Source organism: Limanda limanda, chromosome 22 (assembly GCF_963576545.1).
Source record: "Limanda limanda chromosome 22, fLimLim1.1, whole genome shotgun sequence".
NCBI classification, from domain to species: Eukaryota; Metazoa; Chordata; class Actinopteri; order Pleuronectiformes; family Pleuronectidae; genus Limanda; species Limanda limanda.
This window is the reverse complement of record NC_083657.1, coordinates 13,994,940-14,017,188: the sequence shown is the minus strand read 5'-3', so window position 1 is coordinate 14,017,188 and position 22,249 is coordinate 13,994,940. Positions and strand designations below refer to the sequence as shown.

Here is a 22,249-nt window from a genome sequence, read left to right as displayed (position 1 = left end):
GTGTGAGAGCAGATGTAAACAACAACACAGCTGCTCCTCTGAACTTTTTTCAGTCAATGGTACAAAACTCACACATCAGAGTGAGAGTTCCTGTAGTAAAGGGACCAAGTAAAGCTTCACAGGCAGGTGTCAGGTCTGGTAATAAGGGGATTAGAGCTGTGAAGCTGATCACAGTCAGAATCAAACAATATATTATTGGTGTTCATTGTTAATAACATTTAACGCTTTAAGAAATCCAATGGTTTAATATACAACAGCTATACTGTGAAGAATGTTATTTGCAGTTGGGAGTGATCAGAAAAATGATAAAACAATCAATCAGCAGTGCAGTTTGGATAGTCAATTGTCATTAGACAAGAAAATATCTTCAAGTCACTGGTTTCCATCTCTTAGAGGTGAACATTTTCTGTACCTCCCCACTAACTCAGAGTGAACTGAACACCTATGGATATCCATCCACGATCAGTGCCACTTAACCCCTTGATGGCTGCGAGGGGAGACAATCACAGTTGAGGTTGTGCCAGTGGGCTACATCCATAGGTCGCCAGCAGACAATCAACTATATGAAGATGTGAGTTATGTTTCAGAAGATTTGCATTAGTCTCAATCAGTCAACCAGGATCTGATCATGCAGCAGCCCCTGAATTCAACGCCACAAGATAAGATGTAAATCCCTTTAATAAAACTCAATGAAACGCAGTGTAACAAAGGAAAAGAATCCAACATAAAGCAAGTAGATAACATTTACAACCACAAAAAAACCTGTACAACTCTAAATGCCTGGAGTCACTTCTATTTGTTTCCAAGGATTCTTTTTTTGTCTTTTCATTAACCATTTTGTGATGACTGAGGGAGAAAACCTGGGAACTTGGGGCGACCAGGGTAAGGGAGGCATGTAATGTGATTTTTATTTTAACTTTTTTCAAATACATGAGTGTAATGTCATACACAGATGTATGATTCATCAATGTGACTTTTTTTTTAATAATTTGTATCATCGACCCGCTGCCAGAGCGTGCATCAGGAGAAGGAGGAGGTGGGCTGTGACCAGGAGTGTTATTTGTACAAGATGTCATAATGGCCGGGTCTGTAGAGGAGGAAGATGCGTGGGTCGCCGCCTTCGGGGAAGACGTGATGGTTGACTGTTCCACCTTCTCCTCTATCCATGTACTCCACCAGGATGGCTGTGTTCAGGGCCTGGGCTAAGGCGATGATGTGAATGTGGTCACTTTCTTTAGACATTGGCTCTACCTCCTTGGAAAAGACAAAAAAAGGATGCATGGGAGTTAGATTTCACTGTAAAATAAGTAGTAATTGACACAGACATTGAACACTATGGTCATAGAATGGTTAACATATGTCGATAGGTTCAGCTGGGTCCACTTTCAAAGAGAGAGCCGAAGTGAAAATTGAAAATAAGTCTAACCTGCTGACAGAACTCCTTCACAGAGCGTCCTCCCTCTATGAAATGCTGGAAGAAGCCATACTCTCGCTGCAGGTAGCCCGAGGTGAGCAGCCGCAGATACACGACCACGTAATCGGACACATTCTGGTCGTTGAAGGAGCTCAGCAGCTCCTGCAGGCGTGGCTGTTTCTCACACAGTTCGAGCAGATCCATGAACTTGGGAGGAAAGATATTATATATATTTTATCAGAGGGCTACGTACGAATACCATTTTTCCAAGAAGCTGGTCCAATACTAGGGTGTCTATCGGCTCTCATAAAACTTCTCATAAAATAGGTTTTAAATTCTGTTCACTTAAATATACAAAATAATAAATTGCTTTATGTGCAGGACAATTAGAAGCATGATTTTTTTGTGAAGTAAAAACTCACCGTATTGTGGAAGTCTTCAATGGTGAACTCAGTGAAGCCTTCATTGACCAGGTCCTGTTTACTTTTTGATGCAACTGCTTTGAACCTAAAGAGACAAAAAAACTATAAGATAATATTCTTATACTCAAACTTGAGAGCCGCCCACAAAGGGCCGGTGTTGAGGACTGAGTGATCCTTTTAATCAGAGCCAGTGATAACTAGGGACTCCCTTCATATCATTTATATGTAAACAGAACACTGTGTGGCATACTATCTGTTTGGTTATTGTTGAAACGTTCCAAGGAAAGAGCTAATTCTCAATTTGGCCAAATAAAACCTGTTGCCATGATGGTACAGGGAAAAAATTTCATTTCAAGAAACACAAAATATTTGAAAGGTACCCATTCACTACCAGATCAAAATAATTGTGTTTGTTTCTTAAAAAAAAAATTGTAAGGGTTGTCCAGTTCTGCTCCGGAAAAAAAGTAATTACAGACGGATGGAATTACTTATCACTAAATTCACTCTGGGCCTGTGATTCTATCGATGGACTGTTTTCCAGTCTGGTCCAACATGCAGCCATTTGAAGACTAAACTGTGCTAAAGACTAAATGTAATAGTTCAAGAGGTGTGAATTTCAATCTTGGGAAATCCATATCCTCTACTGCCTAAAAACCAACCACACTCGTACTCACCTCTGAAGTTCTTTGCTGTCATCTAGCAGGGATTCGAGATGTGCGAAACCAAAAGCTCTGTAGAAACAGTTCCCATCAGGTCGCGTCTTACGGATGTACGAGTATTGTTTGTATAGGTCCTGCAACAAAACAAACAGAATCACACCATATTGTAAGCCCAAATCTAGTACGTAAATATGTGATAGTTTTGAAGAAAATGGGGACCTTGTCTTGGAAGTGAATGTATCAGGATGTGGGTGCAGTAACCTGAGAGCAGGTGCTGTGGTTTGACTGACCTTGATCTTCAGCTGATAAATTGTGTCTTCATCAGCATACTCCCTCTGCAGCACTGACAAGTCCTGTCTGTCCGACACTAAAGGGTTACTGTTGGCGATCTAGAAACCAACACAGAAAATGAACATTGATTAATGCAATGACAACACTTAACTTAGGCTGACCAGGACAGAGTCACTGACAACACCTTTCAAAACTTGCTCTTGCTTATCAAAAGGAATTTCTCACCTCCTGCTGAATTCTGTCCTGCTGAGCAATTATGGCCTCGTCATATGCGAGGCAGTTCACTCCTGTAAGATAAAGAAGGCGACAAATCAGGCTTCAGGGTTAAATACTCGAATGGACATTGATAGGCGGATTTGACTGCAAAGTTTGTAAAGCTATTTTCAGACCTCCCCCGTATTTTCTTCGGGGGAGGTGCTTGTGTGTATGCAAATGTGAGACGCTTCACAGTCTCTGCTGACTTTCTCCACAGGACCTCCTGGTATTAAGTCCATAGAAATTCGGTAGAATTTGATGCAACAACACAGCAGGGGATCACCGCTGGATTCACAGAGAGCAAGTGGTGGGGGTTGATGACGCTTCTAACAAGCGACAGACACAAAAAAGAAAAAACTAAAAGAAAACAAATATCTCATGGCGTAAAAGGCGATGCTTTACACATTTAAGACAACTAAGTTGTCAAAAGACTTTTTGGTGATAACAGATCCCACTGGTGCACCTGGCTGCTCCACGTCTCGCCTGAATAATGCGGAGGATTTGTCCATATCAGATTCTCTGGATTTACACGCAGGCCATGTTTTAAAACAGCTTAATGAGGCCTGTGTTTGTTAGACTTATCAGAATGAGAAACTAGACAGGTCAAAACCTACAGCTGTAAAAAACAAAATGTAAACATACAATTGCAATGTTAGAGTAATGTGAATAACGAGAAGCATTGCTATGCAAAAAGCTGTGGGAATTGCAATGAAACTTGTGATACAATATGCAATACACACCGTTAACGACAATGACAAGAAAATCATATAACTTTACATCATATCTGTCTAAACTGAAAAATAGCACAAATGTCCTTAAGAGGTAAAATGCAGGTATTGAGCATTGACACAAACTGAGAATAAACTATTTATAATAAAGTGCATTAAGTCTGATCTTATTGACTCTTTAGTCCTGAACAAACACACTGTGACTCGTCAATGTCCACAAGTTTTCCTCATCGATGGTTTCTGAAGGAAAGCATCAAAAGCGGCCATGTGTAATGCACGTGTCTATCTGCCTGCATTGTTTGTGTTATTTATAAACCAGGAGGAGGAACAACCTGTACAGAAACTGCCCCCCACCCCCAGCAAATCAGTTAGTGCCCTCTTACTTTATTCAAATAATTACAACAAACAATGTGTACTGATCCCTTCCTGTGTATCTGTTAGGAGGCGATGTGTGAGAGGGTGTTTTTCGTCGGTGAAGCCACTGCACTCAGGCAGATAAAAATAGAATCAGAGGGGTATGCCTGACTGACATGATATATATATTTTTAAGGTTATTTTAAGAAATAAAGACAACAACAGTGCAACTCAATGTCCGCATTTGGTCCGGAGACAGCGGTTAACGAGGAAACAAGTTAATCCACAACAACGGCTAACGTCACTCAGCTAAACATGGCTAGCTGGGAGCTGTGCGAAAACAAAACAAATTGCAGTCACGGCGACTAGCGTCGTTTTGGCCGCTAACCTTGTGACGTCCCGCCTGTGCCGATGCTCCTAGACTTTGAACATGGCCCGGGGTGAAAGGCTCAGGGACTGTCACCAACAACTGCCGCCTCGGTAACTAAACAAGAGGCTTTTCTTCCTTTGTGTAGCGACGGTAGCTAGCGTTAGCCAACTAGCCCTGGTCCTGTGTGTCCCCCCATCACCACCGCTGCATGTTAGCCGCCGCCACCACCCGCTGTCACCCCGCACACAGCCTCCACAGCGGGCCAGACAGTAGTGTAGACACCGGCCCTACCGGCACCACGGATCACCAACCTGTTTTCTCGGTAGATTTTCTGCTGTTACGGTTTCCCTCAGCCTCCATCTCTCTCTGTGATGATTCCTGCTGCTCCTCCGCCATCTTAGCTGTCGACTTCTGCTTCCTCCTCCTGCGTGACGTCATCCGTTACGCACTTCCGGGCGGTGGCTACCAAAACAAAGATTACAATTTTATTTATTTATTTGTTTATTTATTTTAATTTATTTTTAAAAAATCAACCGTGGTGTATCCAGTAAACTATAAACAAGAAGCGCACATTTTATTATTTTAAAAAGTATTCAGGTAAAGGTAATTTAAAAGTGAATATGTCGATGTTGAAGGGCTGCAAACTATTTTCACCATCACTTAAATGTCAGGGTTCAACGAACAGTCAAATCATAAAGAGATTTAATTTTAAAACTTCTACAAAAGGAAATTTCAGTTTGTAGTAAATTGGTTTAAAGGTTAACAAAGGTTTCCAACTTGAAGTACTACCAGTGTTGTATAACGTACTTATCCAACCTGATGAATTTGATGTGTTCATTTATTTAAGTTGGTGATAAAGAAAATAGTTAAACTGTTACTTACTGTTAGAAACATCCAAATGGCCCCTCGATTAAACAGGAGGCCCCTGGACAACTTCAACTTTCTGTAGGCTATAACAGTCATACTGTGCACTAGTCATATCAATCATTCATATTACACATATATTTTTTCTAGTGTTTATAATATTTTGTACTGTTTTAACTATTTCTATATTTTCTTATATATGCTGGCACAAATACACCACAACATATTCCTTGTATGTGTAAGCCTACTTGGCAATAAACCCAGATTCTGATTCTGACATTTATCGTGATCATTTCACTGATTCCCAGTAGAAGCTGAGCTACAGATCCCTGGGGTCCAAATAGTCGAAAAGAGAATTTTAGTTAAACCATTATTGGGTAAAGGACAGTGTCTAACATACAGGGAGAGGTGCATCAGTGTTTAAAGCCTTTATGCAAAAGAGAAAGGTAAGAATGAAAACAACTGTTGTAAAACATCATGTACAATAAAATCAAAAATCATAAAGGTCTATATGAGTCTCCTGCAGAATTACCCATTAACTCTTGATGGGTCATTTTGAGACCCTGCATCCAAATCTTTATTTTGCAATTGATGCTTACATACTGCTTGTTCTTGAATTAATATGTGTTTTGTAAAAAAAAAAAATACCACAAATTAACTGAAGGGAAACCGTTAACATCGACTACGTACCTATAGGGAGGAACAGGTGGGGCTGTCACTCGTCGGTTAAAATGTGAGGGGCAAAAAACGACATATGTCTTTAACTTAAACCCCTAATTAAATTCCACTACCATCTCAACGGACCAGAGCAAACCAAGACAACTCTCAATATAAAACCCACCATATTAAGATGATCAAGAAAACAGGATGTATTCCGAAGCCTATTTTGGCATTTAAGTCTTAGTGTCCTTTAAGAAAAAGCAAGCATATTTATTTCAACCCATCAATAAAAGCTGACAACCGTACAAAACCCTCAAAATGAATGAAAAGTAAGGCAGTTTTTTTCCCTAAATCACAGTGGAATGCAGATTTAGTTTATATGCTTATCCAGGTCCCTGCACCTTCCAGCAGTACACATTAGGGGGCACTGTCTACAACAAATACAGCTTAAGTTAAATTTAATACATTTACCTGTTGGGTGTTATTGCATGATATGGCACACTATGTTTGCTACAAACTGGTCCAGCATATTTTAACTCTGGTATTTTTTCTTTCTGATATCCGTGATTGAAAAAGTGGAGACGACAGCATAACATATTAAACACACATATTCAAATAATACTTCATATTTGCAATAAAAAATAAAGAGCAAAAGTAAATGTTTTTATATCTTCCCTTTGGCACATTGCTTCCCGTTTCAGGGCTGTAACAGAACCGAACCATAGTCACAATACAAACACACTCAAATATATACATGTAACAAAGTAGACCACGGATAATCAACACATGTTTGATTGTTCAATGTCAAAATCAGATCATGCTTGTTGTATCCTCTTGGACAGATATTGTCCTAACAAAGTGTATACTGTACAAGATGTAGTAAAAATATCTGGCCTCTATGATCTTTAGTGAGTTTAGATTCACATTTCAAGCGATACAGAAATGTAAAAAACAAAAAAATCCATTAAAATGTATAATACAAATATTTCACAAGTTTTCCAGCTGTCGTCACCTTTGCTTGTGTGTGGATCTATGAGGGTGCACATATACGTAACATATATTTAATTATTTTTTTCGGTATGTACATGCTGTATATTGAATGTGTTAATATACTTATTTATTGTATATTGTTACTGATTGTTCTCAAAATACAACTTAAAGCAATACTGTGCTACAGCAGCTTCAAAGATAGTTTAATGGTGTTTCTTTCATTTCAGTCCTCACCCTGAAAGTCTTTTCTTGCGCTGTCACTTTGTTGAGCGGGTACGATCTCCTGTTCGAGTTGTGAAACTGACTGATACTTACTTAAATTGTCAAAATCAGGTCCAGCAAGTTCAAGACAAATGCCGAACTCTGGATCTGTTAAAAAGACTCAAAATTCCTTTAAAAACCTGCCTATGTCTCCAATATTCAATGAAGACACTAAACATATTAGTAAGTTTAAACAGTGTTTGGTGTATTTGTTAGAGCAGCAGCTCTTTTTGTGCAGGAAGCCGGGGATTATCTTTCAGTTGCGTTTCAGTTCAGAGCTGTCAGTGCTCAACTCAACATATTCAAAGACTTGAGCCCAACATAATTAGTTATCACGTGTGGCTGCAGAGGGCGCTGTCGCTCAGTCAAATTTGCATAGTGTTGATTTAAATTCATTCTGTTATAAAAAAAAATACTTAAAAAAAGCTTTGAAAAAAGAAAGTCATTCGTAAATTCATTTACACATTGATATGATTTACTCTATGCCAAATTACTACATGTGTAAGACACATTGGTTATGTCTTGGTTTTTTTCGTTGACGGCTTATCTGATCCAAACCGTCTCAGTGCTTAAGGCGAAGGCTTGAGGGCAGAGAGACAATATGGCACAATGTCATGCATGTTGTAGGTGTGGCGAGACAGTCACAATCCAATGGTTTGGATCAGATCCTAAAACACGTTGTGTAAGGGAACGTAACACAGGCACAGGAACTGAATAACACTAAAGCAAAAAATCCACCCATGGTGTGGTAATCTACTTGTCTTATGTAACAACAAAGCCTTCTCCTGCATTTCCTGATTTTCTGCTGCACAGAAAGTACGTCAGTTGCATTCACCTGTTAGTCACAGGAAACAGCTGTCAGGAGGTGGAGTGGGTCCACTAATCCAAGGGTCGGGGGTTCAATCCCCAGCTCTTCCATTACACTTCAAAGTGTCCCTGAGCAAGATACAGAACCGTTATGGCCCCAATGTAACATCGGTGTGTGTCTGAACTTGCAGCACAAGCTTTCTATGATTCAAGGAGAATGTGGCCTGTAGAGTCTGAGCTAAAAAGGTTGATGATACTATATTAATGCAGTCCAACTGGAAATAGTGCGACCATGTCTTTGTTAGTGGCAGTAATGTGGGGGAACAGACGTCACAGCGCTGGTTAACAAACCCAATGTCAGAAATCCATACAGAAGACGCTTTGGTGAGACATTTTGTTCTATTGCACCATTATCCCACGGAATGAAGAAGATGCAGCTTTATAGTCAAGATGCAGGTTTTTCATAATCAAACACAAACTGGTTTTCCGGTGACCCCTGGGTATCCTCATTCTGACCGCCTCCAAGACTGCTGTTATTTTCCAGTCTCCAGCTACACTATCTGAGCCTTGTGGATCATGGAGGCATGGGGACTGATCACAGTGGGGCTCGGCCGGGGTTTGGGTCTCAAAGTGCCATTAGTATGCTGATAGCGGGGGCTGGGGACCTCGGACACGTGGGAGCTGTTGGTCTCACTGTCTTGGTCGTCGGGATGCTCCTGGCTGGCGGGACCCCCCAAGCCTTCGTCCACCTCATCCTCGTCATCTGTCACCGGTGGATAGGTGGAGCTCAGTGGAGGGTGCTGGTGGGTTTTGCTGGTGGCGCTTCCCGGCCGCGAACCCCCGCCGTCCGCTGGCATGACAGTGCTGCCGTTCAGCTGCCGCACAGTCTCCGTGGACTGGACCATGGGGAAGGTTGTCGGCGTTAGAGGAGGGTGGAAACGAGTTTCCTGCTGCACAAGACACAAAAGGTAGATGCGCTTAGCAATTGCGTCATCAAGTTGGGTGAGTTGCATTCCACAATTTGGTGAAATCAGGCTTCGACATGCCCAGAAACACACACACACACACTCGGGCACCCTTACCAGAGATATGGTGCTGTCTCTCACATACGTCTCCACTCGGAGTCGGTTTTCCTCGTCTCTGTCCAGGAGCCTGTCTCTCCCCCTACGCGAGTTGTTGTGAAGGACTGGTCTGCCCAGGTAGTCGTACGCTCCCCCTCCTCCTGCTCGCCCACCTGAGATTGACGAGCGGCTGTCAAGGTAGTGGCCCTGGTCCTGTCAGAGCACAATAAAGTAATTAGGTGGTGTTGGAATGGATTGGGTGCCGTCTGTTTGCACCCTTATTTCAGGCCCGCCTAACGTAACATAACTTTACAGCAGTAGTTTGGTGTTTGGGTTAAATACCCTCATTTGCACCAGGGCCGGGTCTAGACAGGCATGTATGAGGGGGCAGCCACAAATCTTGAGGGGGCCAGGCCCCCTCTTGCCCCTGCCTAGACCCGGCCCTGATTTGCACTATTTGCTGAGAGTTTGATGAATAGATCGATAACACTCAGCTGTGGCTTAGGAGGTAGAGCGGGTCGTCAACTAAACAAAATAATCTGTGGTTAGCTCCCCTGTGATGTGTGATAGAGAAAGTGCTGCACATAAAACCATTTACTATTTACTCTAATATATATATGTGTGTGTGTGTTTGTGTGTGTGTGTGTGTATACTAGATATAAAGCTACTGCTTGGCTTAAAGACGAGAAAAAGTGGAAACCTTTAGTCAGTATGTGTCCAAAGGTATAATATCTGCCTCTCAGCACTTCTTAAATTGCAAATGGACGACAGTCATAGGGTTATTCAAGTCTCAACAACCACTCAAAGCACCAAAGCACTTTGCACGACTCCTCACACACTCATACAGCACTTCTATACATAGAACTTCTCCTCTCCTCTGAGATGCTCTGCAATCAGAATTGAAATGTTGAAGCTCAGAACTCAGCCGCCTGGTATCTGAACAGAAGAGCCTAATTTTCAAACAGATACTGACCCCGAGGGAGGAGAAGCTGGTCCTCATGGTTCCCTCCACCCTCAGAGGGATGTTCTCCTCCGTCTGCAAGTAAAAAGAAACAGGAGGTCGGATTAGTTGAACTCAATATAACCAAACTTAGCCACAACAAAAGCCTGTGCATAAAACATCAAGCTCCTTTCATGCGAATCCAAGCCCACTCACTCATTTCCTCAGAAAGCCACAACAAGCAGTCACCCATGGTTGTGGAGCACAGAACAAAGATTTCATCACAGTAAAACTTTCTTTTTCAAACGAGTGTTTGACACATTCCTCTGATTCTGAACAGCCTGAATCGGGTCAGGAGAAAACACAAGATGAAGCAGCAGCAGAGACAGTAGGCGCTCAGAGTGAGGAGAAGAATATTACCGCTCCTCTGGTGTCTGTGCTGACGGAGTGCATCCTCCTGATGGAGGCATGTCTGGAGAGGGTGGAGATTTCCTCCCTGTGAGAAACAAGCGATGGAGGGAAAAGAGGTAAAAAGATATTTAAATGATTAAAGAAATCCACTGTGGATCGTCAGAGCACTTGTAAAAGTTTGAACGTACTTCCCACTGCTGGCAAAACTGCTGGCAATCATGGACAATCCCTTTCACCCCCTCCACAAAACACTGCACAAGCTAAGGAGCAGCTTCAGCCACAGACTCATTCAACCCCGCTGCTCGAAGGAACGATACAGGAAATCGTTCCTCCCAACCGCAATAAGACTGTTCAACTCATCTACCTCTGTCAGAGCCACCATCACAGAACTGCACTAAACCTGTCTCCTTGCACTGTGTACCTGTACAACACTCCGCTCCATATACACTTACATTTACATCATATGTGATATGTGTTCATATAAACCATATTGATATTATATATCATTTTATACAATAATATTGTCTTTTGCACACTCTGTCTACATATTCTTACACTCATAGTATATTATATTACTTATTGTATAGTCAAATACTTATATTCATACCTCTACTATATATCATATATTATGTCATACTCTTTGTATATTCTTGTATACATAAGTCTATATAGACATATTTATACATGTGTACATGTTATAATTATTATTATTATTATATTACTATTATTATTATATATACTGTTGCTGCCATTATTACTATATACTGCTATTATATTGGTATAATTACTATACTATATATACTGTACTATTTTTATATACTGTCTAACAATAACATTACCATCATATCATCAGCACTATTACCATCATCTTGCCACTGCACCTTATCTACCTATTTTATTTTATTTTATCTTGTGCTTCTGTTTTTTATTCTTTCTACCTCAATATTTTTTATTTTATTCTATTGTATTGTATTTTATTGTATTCAAATATACCGGCTGCTATGACAACTTAATTTCCCTTTCCTTTGGGGATGAATAAAGTACTCTATCTATCTATCTATCTATCTATCTGCATTTTTTTCCACAGAAATTGCTTTCTTGTCTTTGCTGTTATTGTATGTATATCACACACTTATCGCTCCTCGAATTGCAACATGTTTAATAGCCATGATTTTCTCCTATGCAGATTTACTTAATTTTCCTCTCCTCAATTGAACACTTTAATATATCCACTTACGTCTTCTCATTCAGCTCCTTCTTCAGCTTGGTGCTCTTGCGTTTGTGGTGACACGTGATTGTGATGACGATGACGAGCATCAGGAGCAGCAGCCCGCCAGCCACAGCCCCCACGATGATCATCAGCAGTTCTTCTGGAATTTTCGGGTCCACGCGAGATTCTGTGGATAGTAAGTACGGGAGGTAGAGGCAGGATTAGATAGATGTATGTACCCCCCCCCCCCTACATGCAACTTTTATTATTAGGACAAATCTCAGTGGGTCATGTGCCGTCATCTACCTGCCACAACAATGTCCACCTCCGCCTTCCCCGCTGACACTTCATTCTCCGCCACACACTGGTAGGTGCCTTGGTCGGACAAGCTCAGGGGTCGCCCAAAAACGAGTGTTCCGTTAGGGTGGGGGATCACACCTTCCGGCAAGTCTTTGCCAACTCTGCAAGAGAGAATTACATTACAGGGAATTTTAATTAAAACATTGACCTTTTACTTTCTAATCATTGAGAACAATGAATACATCTTATCTTATCTTATCTTATCTTATCTCATCATATCTCATCTTATCTCATCTTATCTCATCTTATCTCATCTCATCTCATCTTATCCCATCTTATCTTATTATTCTTTATTATTCTTTAATATTTAGTAAAAGTCAACTAAGAATTTAGGATAGTGAGCAACAATTTCAACGGCAATAATATTAATACTTATGTGGAATCCTAACTTTCACAGATCAAACACACAGAAGAGGTGGCAAAATAAAACTTAATGAGCACCTAAAAAAATTAGTCTGAGATGCACGATTGCATGTTGCATGTGACGGCTCACGCTGTCGCCCATTTCTGCTTTTATGTCATCATAAGACACACCACAGGGTGAGAGTGTGGAGGAGGAAAAGGTACTTTTATTACTTTCAAAATGTCTCTTTTTCTAGTTCTGTGTGTCAGTAACATTTAGTGTGTATCCTGTATTTTTCTTTATATGTAATCAGTTTAAACAGAGTGAGTACTACTACTACTACTTGTGTACTTTGCCTGTAGCTTGTACAGCTGTGTGCTTCATGTTGGCCTGTAGTTTGTGAGCATTTTCAACCCACACTGCTGTGTAAAAGCATCATCTGCACATGGTGAAACTAACCTGAGTTTGTTACACTTACAGCACAGTTAGCCCCTATCGCGAGCAGGAAAGAGGAACTCTCTGTTTTCACAGATGCGAAAGAAACATGCTCACGATAACATCTTACACAAATACACACATTCAGTATCATCTTCCTCCTCTCGCCACCACAACAGCCCAGACCACACACACATTTAAACACACACACACACTACTCCACTCTCTCTACCTACTGTTTTATGGGCTGCACATCACTTTCCCTTTTTTTTTCTTTCTCATCCCCCTCTTCCTCCCTCCTTCGTGTGAAACTATCTCATCCACTTTTGGCACAAGCCGCAACATGACACTGTGACACCAGATATTTCTTCACCTGCCGCCTTCTGCTGACAAATCCAACTGGTTTTCCCACTGCTGTAGATGTGTGTTTGTGTGTGTTTGTGTGTGTGAGTGAGTGAGTGTTGTGCGGGCGTCTGCTGAGCCACACTCACAAAAGCTCCTTTCCCAAGGTGCGCTCCAGTGACTAACAACAGGTAATCCGTGCCTCATCATAACAACCCAAATGAGAAGAAACATTTTACCTAACATTTTATTTATTTCACATCTGTTCGTTCGAAAGATTTCCCCCCGGGGCCTAACTGTCACATCTCATATCTCCATGAGAGCCATTCCTCCCCGAGTCACTTTTCGCATCTCACATTTTTCGGGCTGAACTCTACGCCACACCCTGAGAACACATTAAGGGACCAGGGGATAGATACTTGAGATGACAGCAGGTGACTTGAGCAGAAGGAGTCAGGCATCTGGGGGAATGAAACCCTCAATGAGGTTTAAAGACAGGCAGCGGTGTGACGCCTTTAAATGACACATCCAACATCTGAATCTGTCAGTTTCCACTGAGGCAGCAGGATGACAATGTCAGGGCTTGTTTGGTTAAGTCATGTGGAAGAGGGTGGAGATCCTCCCACACTACACTGTAAAAAGGTAACTCCAGACAAGTGTCAAGCTGCACAAGAAAGTAAATAAGTGACTAAGTAACTAGAAAGTAACAAATGTTTATATATTTATGTATATATATATATATACAAGGTATTTTATATATAGCAGCAGCATCACTGCTGAAAAAACACCTATGGATTCAGGAGAGGTCACCGCAAAGATATGACAAAGAAGGGGACCCTTGCATTAGGGAATAGGCCAAACTCTTTTAGTTCTATACTTTTAAAAGCAAGTACTTACTTCTACTTAAGTATAAACATTAATGTGACTTGAGTTCATTTTTGTCAATTTATTTATTCTTTTACTTGTCTATATGTTGTTGTGACCTGCAGGGTGTTCCCCCGGATGGATGGATGGATATAATTTATGCCCTTAATCGTTACTGATGAGCTGAGTCAGTTGTACAAACATATTAGTGATTTTATCTCATAATTCAGAGCTTTTTGCAGTTAAAAATAGTACTTAAAACAAAACTGGCAAACTTGTCTATTTAAATTGAGATGATGGTAAAATATTAACTACTTTCCCTGAGGGGATCGTGATAATTTAAAGTGTATGTCAATATTGTTTTGGATTATGTGCCACATCTATTCACACGGAAAAATAACAGACGAAAAAGAGTAATTTGTTACTTTGCCTCGTGAGGACGAGCTGAGTTTCACCTTTACTGAACATCCCATTAACGTCTCCTCGCTGGTGAAACAACAGCAAAAGATACTTGATACATGATCACTGTGGGGCTTATGAGAAAAATAATAATGAGCAGACACATCAGACAGTTAGTCACACAATTGTACCAGACAGCCAGAGAGGGAGGCGGCTCTGACAGTACCTGATCCAGGTGATTCTCGGTTTGGGGTTTCCTCCGCTCACACACCTCAGGGCAGCGCTCTCCAGACCGATGAACCAGTCTCCACTGTAGCCAGACACCTCTGCATGCGGCGGGACTGGGAGGAAGAGCAAAAAATGTACTGAGGTTTGTTCAGCCGAGGCTAGTGAGGGGGGGAAAGGGAGGGATGTTGTCTTTCACGTGGAAGAAAACAGAAGGATAATTTCGCTGATGAAGTTATAAAGGATACAGTGAATTCTACATTTTGTCAAGAAACCATATAATTCTCTTAATACTTTGAAGTGATGCTCAGAGCTATAAAACAGGAAATTAATATTAAATTTGTTCATTCCTTGGCCATGTTTTTTGTTAACAAATACTCACAGTGAACTTCCAGGATGTTTCTGAGCCTGCGTGGTTTGGGGGAAGTCGGGTGCCACACCAGACAGTCCAGTTTCATGCCGTTCATGCTCCTCAGCGGGTGCAGGGAGTAGTGCGAGGTGACCGCCCCGTTTTCCGAGGTGCGGTTGGTGGACTGGCCGTTCAGGGCGCTCTCCCAAGAGAGGCGGGGGGGCGGGCGGGCTATAGAGCGGCAGGACGCGGCCTGTCCGTAGGACTGACCCTCCACCATGATCACAGGCTCCAGGGAGGAGATGGGAATGGCTGGAGGGTGAAGATGAGGACAAGTCAGTGACGAATGCACACACAGATTAAAAAAAAGACATATTCTCAATCTGCTCCTCAGTATGAGCTATGGCTGCCACATTATCACACTGGTCATGGAGAGAAGTGATATCACATACATCCTTACACCAATCAAACAGAAAGATAATCTACTAAGCTATTATCATAGTAAAAATCCTTTAGAAGTAGTAAAACAGACGTGGTTGAAGCGCTAACCAAGACTTTCAATTGGCCATTTAAACACATCACAGCTTTCTCTTTGCACGGCAACAAACTCACACAACCAAAATATTATGAGGAATTAATAATAATGTAAAAGTGCATTATTTTTCACACGCTAATGACTATTATAGGAAAGTAATAGTTGTACTTCTTGTAGGAAAACTAGTTGTTTGTAATATTTGACATTAACAATAAGATTAATAATACTAAGTTTACATTATAGCCAGTTAGTAAATCGAAATAAGAGTAATATTTGTGAGATATTAAAGTAAAATGGAGGAAAATATTGTGAAAAAGGTCTCTGAAAAGATAAGATAAGCTACTAAAATAATACTATTGGGAATTTATAATAATATAGGATATATGTTATCTTTCCAAGGCTTGGACTTGTTACTTTATAAGGAGTGATAGGACTGAGAAGTCTAGTTTGAATAACTTATATTTTGGAGTGATATCCAAGAAAGATAATTCCTTCTAATTAAATTAATTGGGAATTAATAATAACAAAAAATGCATTAGGTTTCAAATGTTATTGCTTATTGCGTTTTAAGGAGTGAGTGGATGTTAACGTAGGAACGACAACTCACTGTTTGTAGTTTTTCACACAGGGGATGAGTCAGTGTGTGGTTGTTATTGTGTCACTACATTTTTAGTCATGTAAAACCCATTATGCATCACAATTCACGTGAATTAAGTAAACATTTCACCAGTTTCCATCCATGTACAACAAAATATCACTCATGCTGCTGCATTAAAAAACTACGCTGGTCTTTAACCATTGTATCAGGAAGGGACTCACTCCATACGGTGAGTGACATGTAACTGTCGAAGTTGCCAGAGGGGAAGGTGTTGATGTGGCAGATGTACTTCCCCTCATCTGAGACCTCCGTGCTCCTGAAAACCAGGGACGAGTCCAGGGTGGGCTCGCTGCTTCTGAAGTGCACTTTTCGAGACCATGACCCAAATGCTGCAGATCAAGAATAAAGGGGAGGAAAGAGATGAGGAGGGACAGGAGTTAAAGAAGCGTGTGAGGAAGAATGTGACACAAAAATCTGTAAAAGATTAAGTCCAGCAAGTTCAGGACAGACCTGCAGGGTTGTTTTTGTCACTTTCAGTTCCACACACCTTCCTGCACTCATGCTTGACATTACATTTAACATTCTGGGCATTTAGCTCGAAGTCTTATCCGACATGTCTCACACTCACAATGGGTGAAGGCTCCAAATACCAAGTCCACACAAATTACAAGAAACCCACAATACAGTGTAGAGTTCAAGAGCGTTGGCGCCCAGTGTCTCTCACAGTTCTTTAAGATGGCAGTGAGACACTATTAGTGCAGACTGACAACTTGGAGCAGCACTCCAAAGTTCACTGTGTGGAAAGGGGGAAGTTATCCAGTTTGACAATATGTTTAATTTTGTCGGCGCTGACTGACCGGTCTGTCCGTTCGTGAAGTGTGCGGTGATGATCTGGTCCTTGCCGGCCCCGGGTTTCTCCTTATACCAGGTGACCTGCACCACCGTCGTGCCGGGATCGATTGGCGTGTAGCGACAGGGCAGGACGGTCTCCTTCTCGGCCAGGGAGTGGATGGCCTTTTTCGGGGGCTCCTCGACAAACACTCCCTGAGTCACTGGGAGGAAAGAGGAGAAAGGATTGGAGGATGATACAAATTATTTCAATCTGCATTACACTAATACAAATTTTGACAGTGACCTTTGACCTACAACCTAAACCTGGAATTCCGTCCTATTACAATGGCTCTATGCATCTCAAGAATACAGGGGCTATGAGGAAGTGGCTTATATTACAAAGGCTGTGCACTTGAAGAACGTGGTTAGGCCTCACTAATTTGTCTTGGCTCAACCTTCAAGTTCAGACTATAGCCATTAGCTACATGTCTGTTTAGTTAAGCTGGATAAAATGAATAGAAAAGAAGGTCTTCATACAAACACCAAGCTGTTATTGTTTCATGTCATTATTAATGAATAGACCTACATTTAAATAACCAACAATATACATGGCAATAGAGGTGACATTAATCAGGCTCAAATTTTTGTTTACAATAATTCTGTCCGCAAGCAAGAAAACTATAACGAGAGATAATAAGAATCGCCTTTGGTGTAAGACTTAATTGAAACCATGAGAGAAATTTTTGAAATGAAGAAACTGAGCTATTCAGTGAAGCTGCAGTTTTGGACTTTGGTTATATTGAGGAAAATGTATACAATAGGTTAGTGAAATCGAACCTGGGTACTCTAATTAATGGGTTAAGTTTGAAATGAATTATTAATAACAGGTTCTACTAACTCAAATTCTTTCACAGCACATAAAGGGTACCTCTACCGTTAATTTTATTTAATTAGTTTTATTCCATTTTACTTTTTTCCATTTATTTGCTCCTACAGAGCCTTTCATGTTCTCTTTTGTTTGTCTATTGTTTTGAATATCTGTTATACACATATATTACATGAATAATCTTACATTACTTCAAATAATTGAATAGAAATAAGACGACAGAGATGTGGTTATGAAAAGCAGTTAACAGGTTTATCACTTCTCATTTTAATCACCAACTCTAACCAAAAACGGTCACTCCCTTTCATATTATGTTTTATTGTTTGTGACTGGACCACAGTTTCTCTTGTTGTGTTTGGGTTAATGTTGAGAGCATATACCAGGGGGAAATATGCAGTGATGAAATGTGTGAAAAGTAAACACAACTGTGATTGAAATGTAGGGCGAGTGGGATTTAAAGAGTCCTAGCAGTGCAGACAGAAATGAGGGTGGAGAAAGAAAACAGGTTGTCTATCAGAGGAGCTGAGTGCGAGTGAAGAAATGTCGCTTAACAAGTCGCTCCAGATAAGCTCCGAGGCAAACGCAGTCAGCGTCTGAAGAAGGGAGTGAGAAACTCAAAAAGGCCCCAGGAAAACATGCAGCACAGGACATATTAAGTACTGTGTGTCTCACACTGTGGAACCGCAACACACTGCAAAACACAAACCCAGTGTTTGCATGAATATCTCTTGTTGTCTGTCTGTTTACAGACCAGACTGGCCAATCTGTCTGATGTAGACAAACAACAAAGTGACACCTTATCTTCTCCTGTCCTCCAGCAATCTCATACAACCACACACACACACACACACACACACACACACACACACACACACACACACACACACACACACAAACACACGTACACACACACACACAGTAGCATTCATGACAGTCATGACATGTGGATCTCTGCAAACTGCATTAAAAGACTAAATATGAAACCAGACTGGCATTTAGTAGAACGTATACCGCCGCCAAGGAAAAACCATCCCCTTAAATTCAGTTAAGCAAACTCATATATATCAGTTCCTTAAATATCCCTGGATTTTTTTCTTCAAAACCTATGAATGATTTCCTGGTAAAACTGTGAAAATGTTGAAAAAAACATTGTATATCTGGCAATGTTAAAGAAAGTGCAAAAAAAGTTCCTGTATCTGGATTGTCAGCATAATGGGTTCCTCCCTGGCCGCAAGTTTTGTGGAAATATCTTCAGTTCTTTGTTTGTAATCCTTGTTCACAATGAAACAAACATAAAAACAAACCAAAAAACAAACAGAGGTTAACAGATAACTTCTCCATGATGGATGGAACTCCAGGAGTCAAACGTTTCCTTGCACCTTTCCAAAGTGCACTTCCTCTTGGAACAGTGTTCGGATAAAGTTGATTTTCCTTTTGGTAAAACCAAAGTGATGCCAGATCCACCAGGAGGTTCATCACCACAGTGTATTATGCTATTGGTGCTCATGGTGTTGGGCTTGTGTTAATGGTGCGTGATTTACTTTCTGACAAAGTGGTTTCCTAATGGAGATAAGCCTGCAGAGACTGAAGGAGAGCAGCCTGCATGGAGGGTGAATAACAGCAAATGAGCTGCTCCCAAACACTGATGATAGATCAATTCACAACATGACACATTAGGTGTGGCGAAGCCCAAACACAATTTTCATCAGGTGCCCCTAAAATGACCCCATGAGGAAATTGTTTGTAGCTTTTATTTCTGATCCCTCTCCAGTTTCCTGCGACAGACAATACAGAAACTGCTGCAGGCGATTCTAACTGGTTTCTGCTGATCCCTCACATCTGTTTAAACAAGCCCAAATTTTCATTTTCACAATTATACCATATGATCAGTATCTAGTTTGGACTGGTTACGAAGTTTAAGCGTACAGTTCTTTTTGTCATATATTACTTGGAAGTAAACAGTGGGCTGATAGGTTTGTCAATACCATGCTAGGAGGCACAGTCATGCTTGTAATGCTCACAATAAAAGCACTTGCAAGTAGCCTTGTGTTTGCCATCTTAATCTCGTGTGTTTGCTTGACACCATTAGCTACGTAGCACAAATAAAACTGAGTTGATATGAATGCCATTAGTTTGACACGTATTATATCATAAACTATTACCTGGTAAAAATTTGGAAATGTCATTTTGATGGTGCTATGTGCAAAATTTCCCTCAATTGCACAAATGATAACTTTCACAGGTCCAGTACAAGAAAAAGTGCAGGAACTCAAGTCATTCCGATTCATCCTCTGGGGATCGTGAATTTCAAGTTCCGTCCATTAAAAGGTAAATTGGTTGAAAAGTTATTGCTATTTTGATAAAGCAGACAAATCCTCATAGAGCTTAGCTGCCATTGTGGCTATTAGAAAACTAGAAAGTCGAGTTACAAGGCCAGAGCCATGATGAGACTATAGACTGTATATAAAGATGGACGACATGACGGCTCACCTGAAAGTGAAACCAATACATCCCAATTGCCCCTTAGTGGTTTGCTGCAGTATAGGTCATAAACCATGCCTCCTCCATGTTAGTGGAGAGGGCATGGGCAAAACTAAAATGTCCGTACACATCAAATTAACATGGTTTCTATCATTCTAGTTATATAAATGTCAAAGTGGTCATTTATCTGCTTCCGACCTGATCGCTGCTGCACAGACTCCGGCTCCAAAATGACAGCAAACACATGCAATTATTTTTGATAACGATGTTGTGTAAAAGACCACTGTGAAGAAGACATGACACTCTGAGCATCACCAGTCTCAGCCAGTGTGTGTGTGTGTGTGTGAGAGAGAGAGAGAGAGAGAGAGAGATTACAGGTGCTGATTAATACCTGATGTGGGAGAAACCGTTTCGACTATGTCAGTGATTAGTGTGTGATTCATGCATTTACCATCAGAGCCGATGACTGTACTCCGGAGGCAGGTATGAGTGTGTGTGTGTTTTTCTTTCGAAAGAAAATCTGTGAGAGTTTTTCACCCTGAAGTTGGAGCCTGCTGTGGAATCTGCCTGTGCTGCATTACTGGAATAACACTCGGCCTGTAGCTGCCTTTCTGTACTGTATGTCTGACTGTAACTGAAAGCTTGTTCCAATGCCCATATTGTCTATCATTGTCTATCACTGTGATAATATTTGTGTGTTAGGTGATACAGGACTTAACAGAACTAGTAAGAAATGGGCGGACACATGCTTCCTGATGCTTACATGCTCTCACACACACACACACACACACAGGCACACACACTAGGAGGGTCTGCGCCGTTGAGACAGGTGGAGGCAAACTGATCAACAGCAACAGGTTTTTCCAGAAATAACAGACAGCCCCACAGGTGTTTTCTTTAACAGCGCCGCTTCAGCTCAGGGTGTTTGCAGGTAAAACTGCCCCCCCCCCCCACCCCCATGAAGAGCATGTGCGTATAACTCAACATCAGAATGGGATTGGGATCGGGCAGCTTTCACAAACAATAAAACCAAATGGTCCCTTCTGCAGATGTAGTATTTTTCAGATGGTACATTTATTCCATTGCCTAATTTTGCTTTCTTTCCACTGCTGTGCCCATTTCCAAACCTGACACTCATCTGTGGTATTGGTTTAAGGAGTAGAAGGCCTTCTACACAGCAATCAGGAATATTAAGGAGATACACATGAAGTAAGGTCACTAATAATTGAGTAATGCAGGGAGGCTTTAGTCTGGAATCATCAACATTAAGACACAGACAGGGCAAGACATCTTAGAAGAATAACACTGATTCCTGCATGGTTGGACAAGTCCTCTTACCAAAGATCCGGAGGACAAGGAGACACAGGGAGGGTGTGTTCAGCAGAGGTGTCATTATCCCAGGTAGGTAGTGATAAATAAAGGAAACGTTGGGAAAATCAGTCCAGAGAGGAAAGTCCTAAGAGACAGGCCTGCATGGAGCACTGGGGCTGTCTCATGCCTGGTGCTGCTGGATCATCCCTTTTCTTTCTCTATGGGACCAGCTCCTCTCCGAAGTCTCCCCCTGGACAAACCTGTCAAAGCTGTGGCAGTTAGCACGCGGTCCTTGTGAGAATGGTAATATCCTTTGAGTCTGGTTAAGTGCTGGTTGGTGAGGAGCAAGCCATAATGTGTGTCCCTAAGAGAAAAGGAAAAAGGCGCAGCTCTACCTGTTTGGATACACCTGTTCTCTACCATGCAGCGCCACCCCCACTCTCTCTCTCTCTCTCTCTCTCTCTCTCTCTCTCTCTCTCTCTCTCTCTCTCTCTCTCACACACACACACACACGCCGGTGCACGCACACAAAAGTCACCATTCCGGTTTGGCTGACAGTTATTTTCTCGCCTTTACTTGCTCAGCTCGGAGGA

The 22,249-nt window shown here is 41.4% G+C and overlaps 2 protein-coding genes across 2 annotated transcripts; both read right to left on the bottom strand.

Moving 5' to 3' along the window:
* Positions 1-660: 660 nt before the first annotated feature.
* Positions 661-4,918, bottom strand: LOC132995852 (ubiquitin thioesterase OTUB1-like). The gene is made up of 7 exons (XM_061066070.1): positions 4,805-4,918; positions 3,012-3,073; positions 2,786-2,884; positions 2,511-2,629; positions 1,837-1,921; positions 1,427-1,621; positions 661-1,254 (listed from the first exon to the last, which is right to left on the bottom strand). Exons 1-7 carry the CDS (start codon positions 4,887-4,889, stop codon positions 1,057-1,059), a joined length of 843 nt encoding a protein of 280 aa, XP_060922053.1. The 5' UTR covers positions 4,890-4,918; the 3' UTR covers positions 661-1,056.
* Positions 4,919-8,626: 3,708 nt separating this feature from the next.
* On the bottom strand, positions 8,627-21,738 carry nectin4a (nectin cell adhesion molecule 4a). The gene is made up of 11 exons (XM_061066696.1): positions 21,684-21,738; positions 17,005-17,199; positions 16,369-16,536; positions 15,048-15,326; positions 14,667-14,781; positions 12,004-12,158; positions 11,725-11,884; positions 10,497-10,572; positions 10,110-10,172; positions 9,158-9,349; positions 8,627-9,025 (listed from the first exon to the last, which is right to left on the bottom strand). Exons 1-11 carry the CDS (start codon positions 21,736-21,738, stop codon positions 8,627-8,629), a joined length of 1,857 nt encoding a protein of 618 aa, XP_060922679.1.
* Between the last annotated feature and the right edge of the window lie 511 nt (positions 21,739-22,249).

Coding starts and splice junctions, on each gene's coding strand:
- nectin4a (XM_061066696.1), bottom strand. CDS start 21,738: ATGACACCTCTGCTGAACACACCCTCCCTGTGTCTCCTTGTCCTCCGG. Junction 16,537..17,004: donor CTTCACGAACGGACAGACCG/GTCAGTCAGCGC, acceptor CTTGATCTGCAG/CATTTGGGTCATGGTCTCGA. Junction 9,350..10,109: donor CCAGCTTCTCCTCCCTCGGG/GTCAGTATCTGT, acceptor GTGCTCTGACAG/GACCAGGGCCACTACCTTGA.
- LOC132995852 (XM_061066070.1), bottom strand. CDS start 4,889: ATGGCGGAGGAGCAGCAGGAATCATCACAGAGAGAGATGGAGGCTGAG. Junction 2,885..3,011: donor AGGACAGAATTCAGCAGGAG/GTGAGAAATTCC, acceptor GTTGGTTTCTAG/ATCGCCAACAGTAACCCTTT. Junction 1,922..2,510: donor GACAGCAAAGAACTTCAGAG/GTGAGTACGAGT, acceptor TTGTCTCTTTAG/GTTCAAAGCAGTTGCATCAA.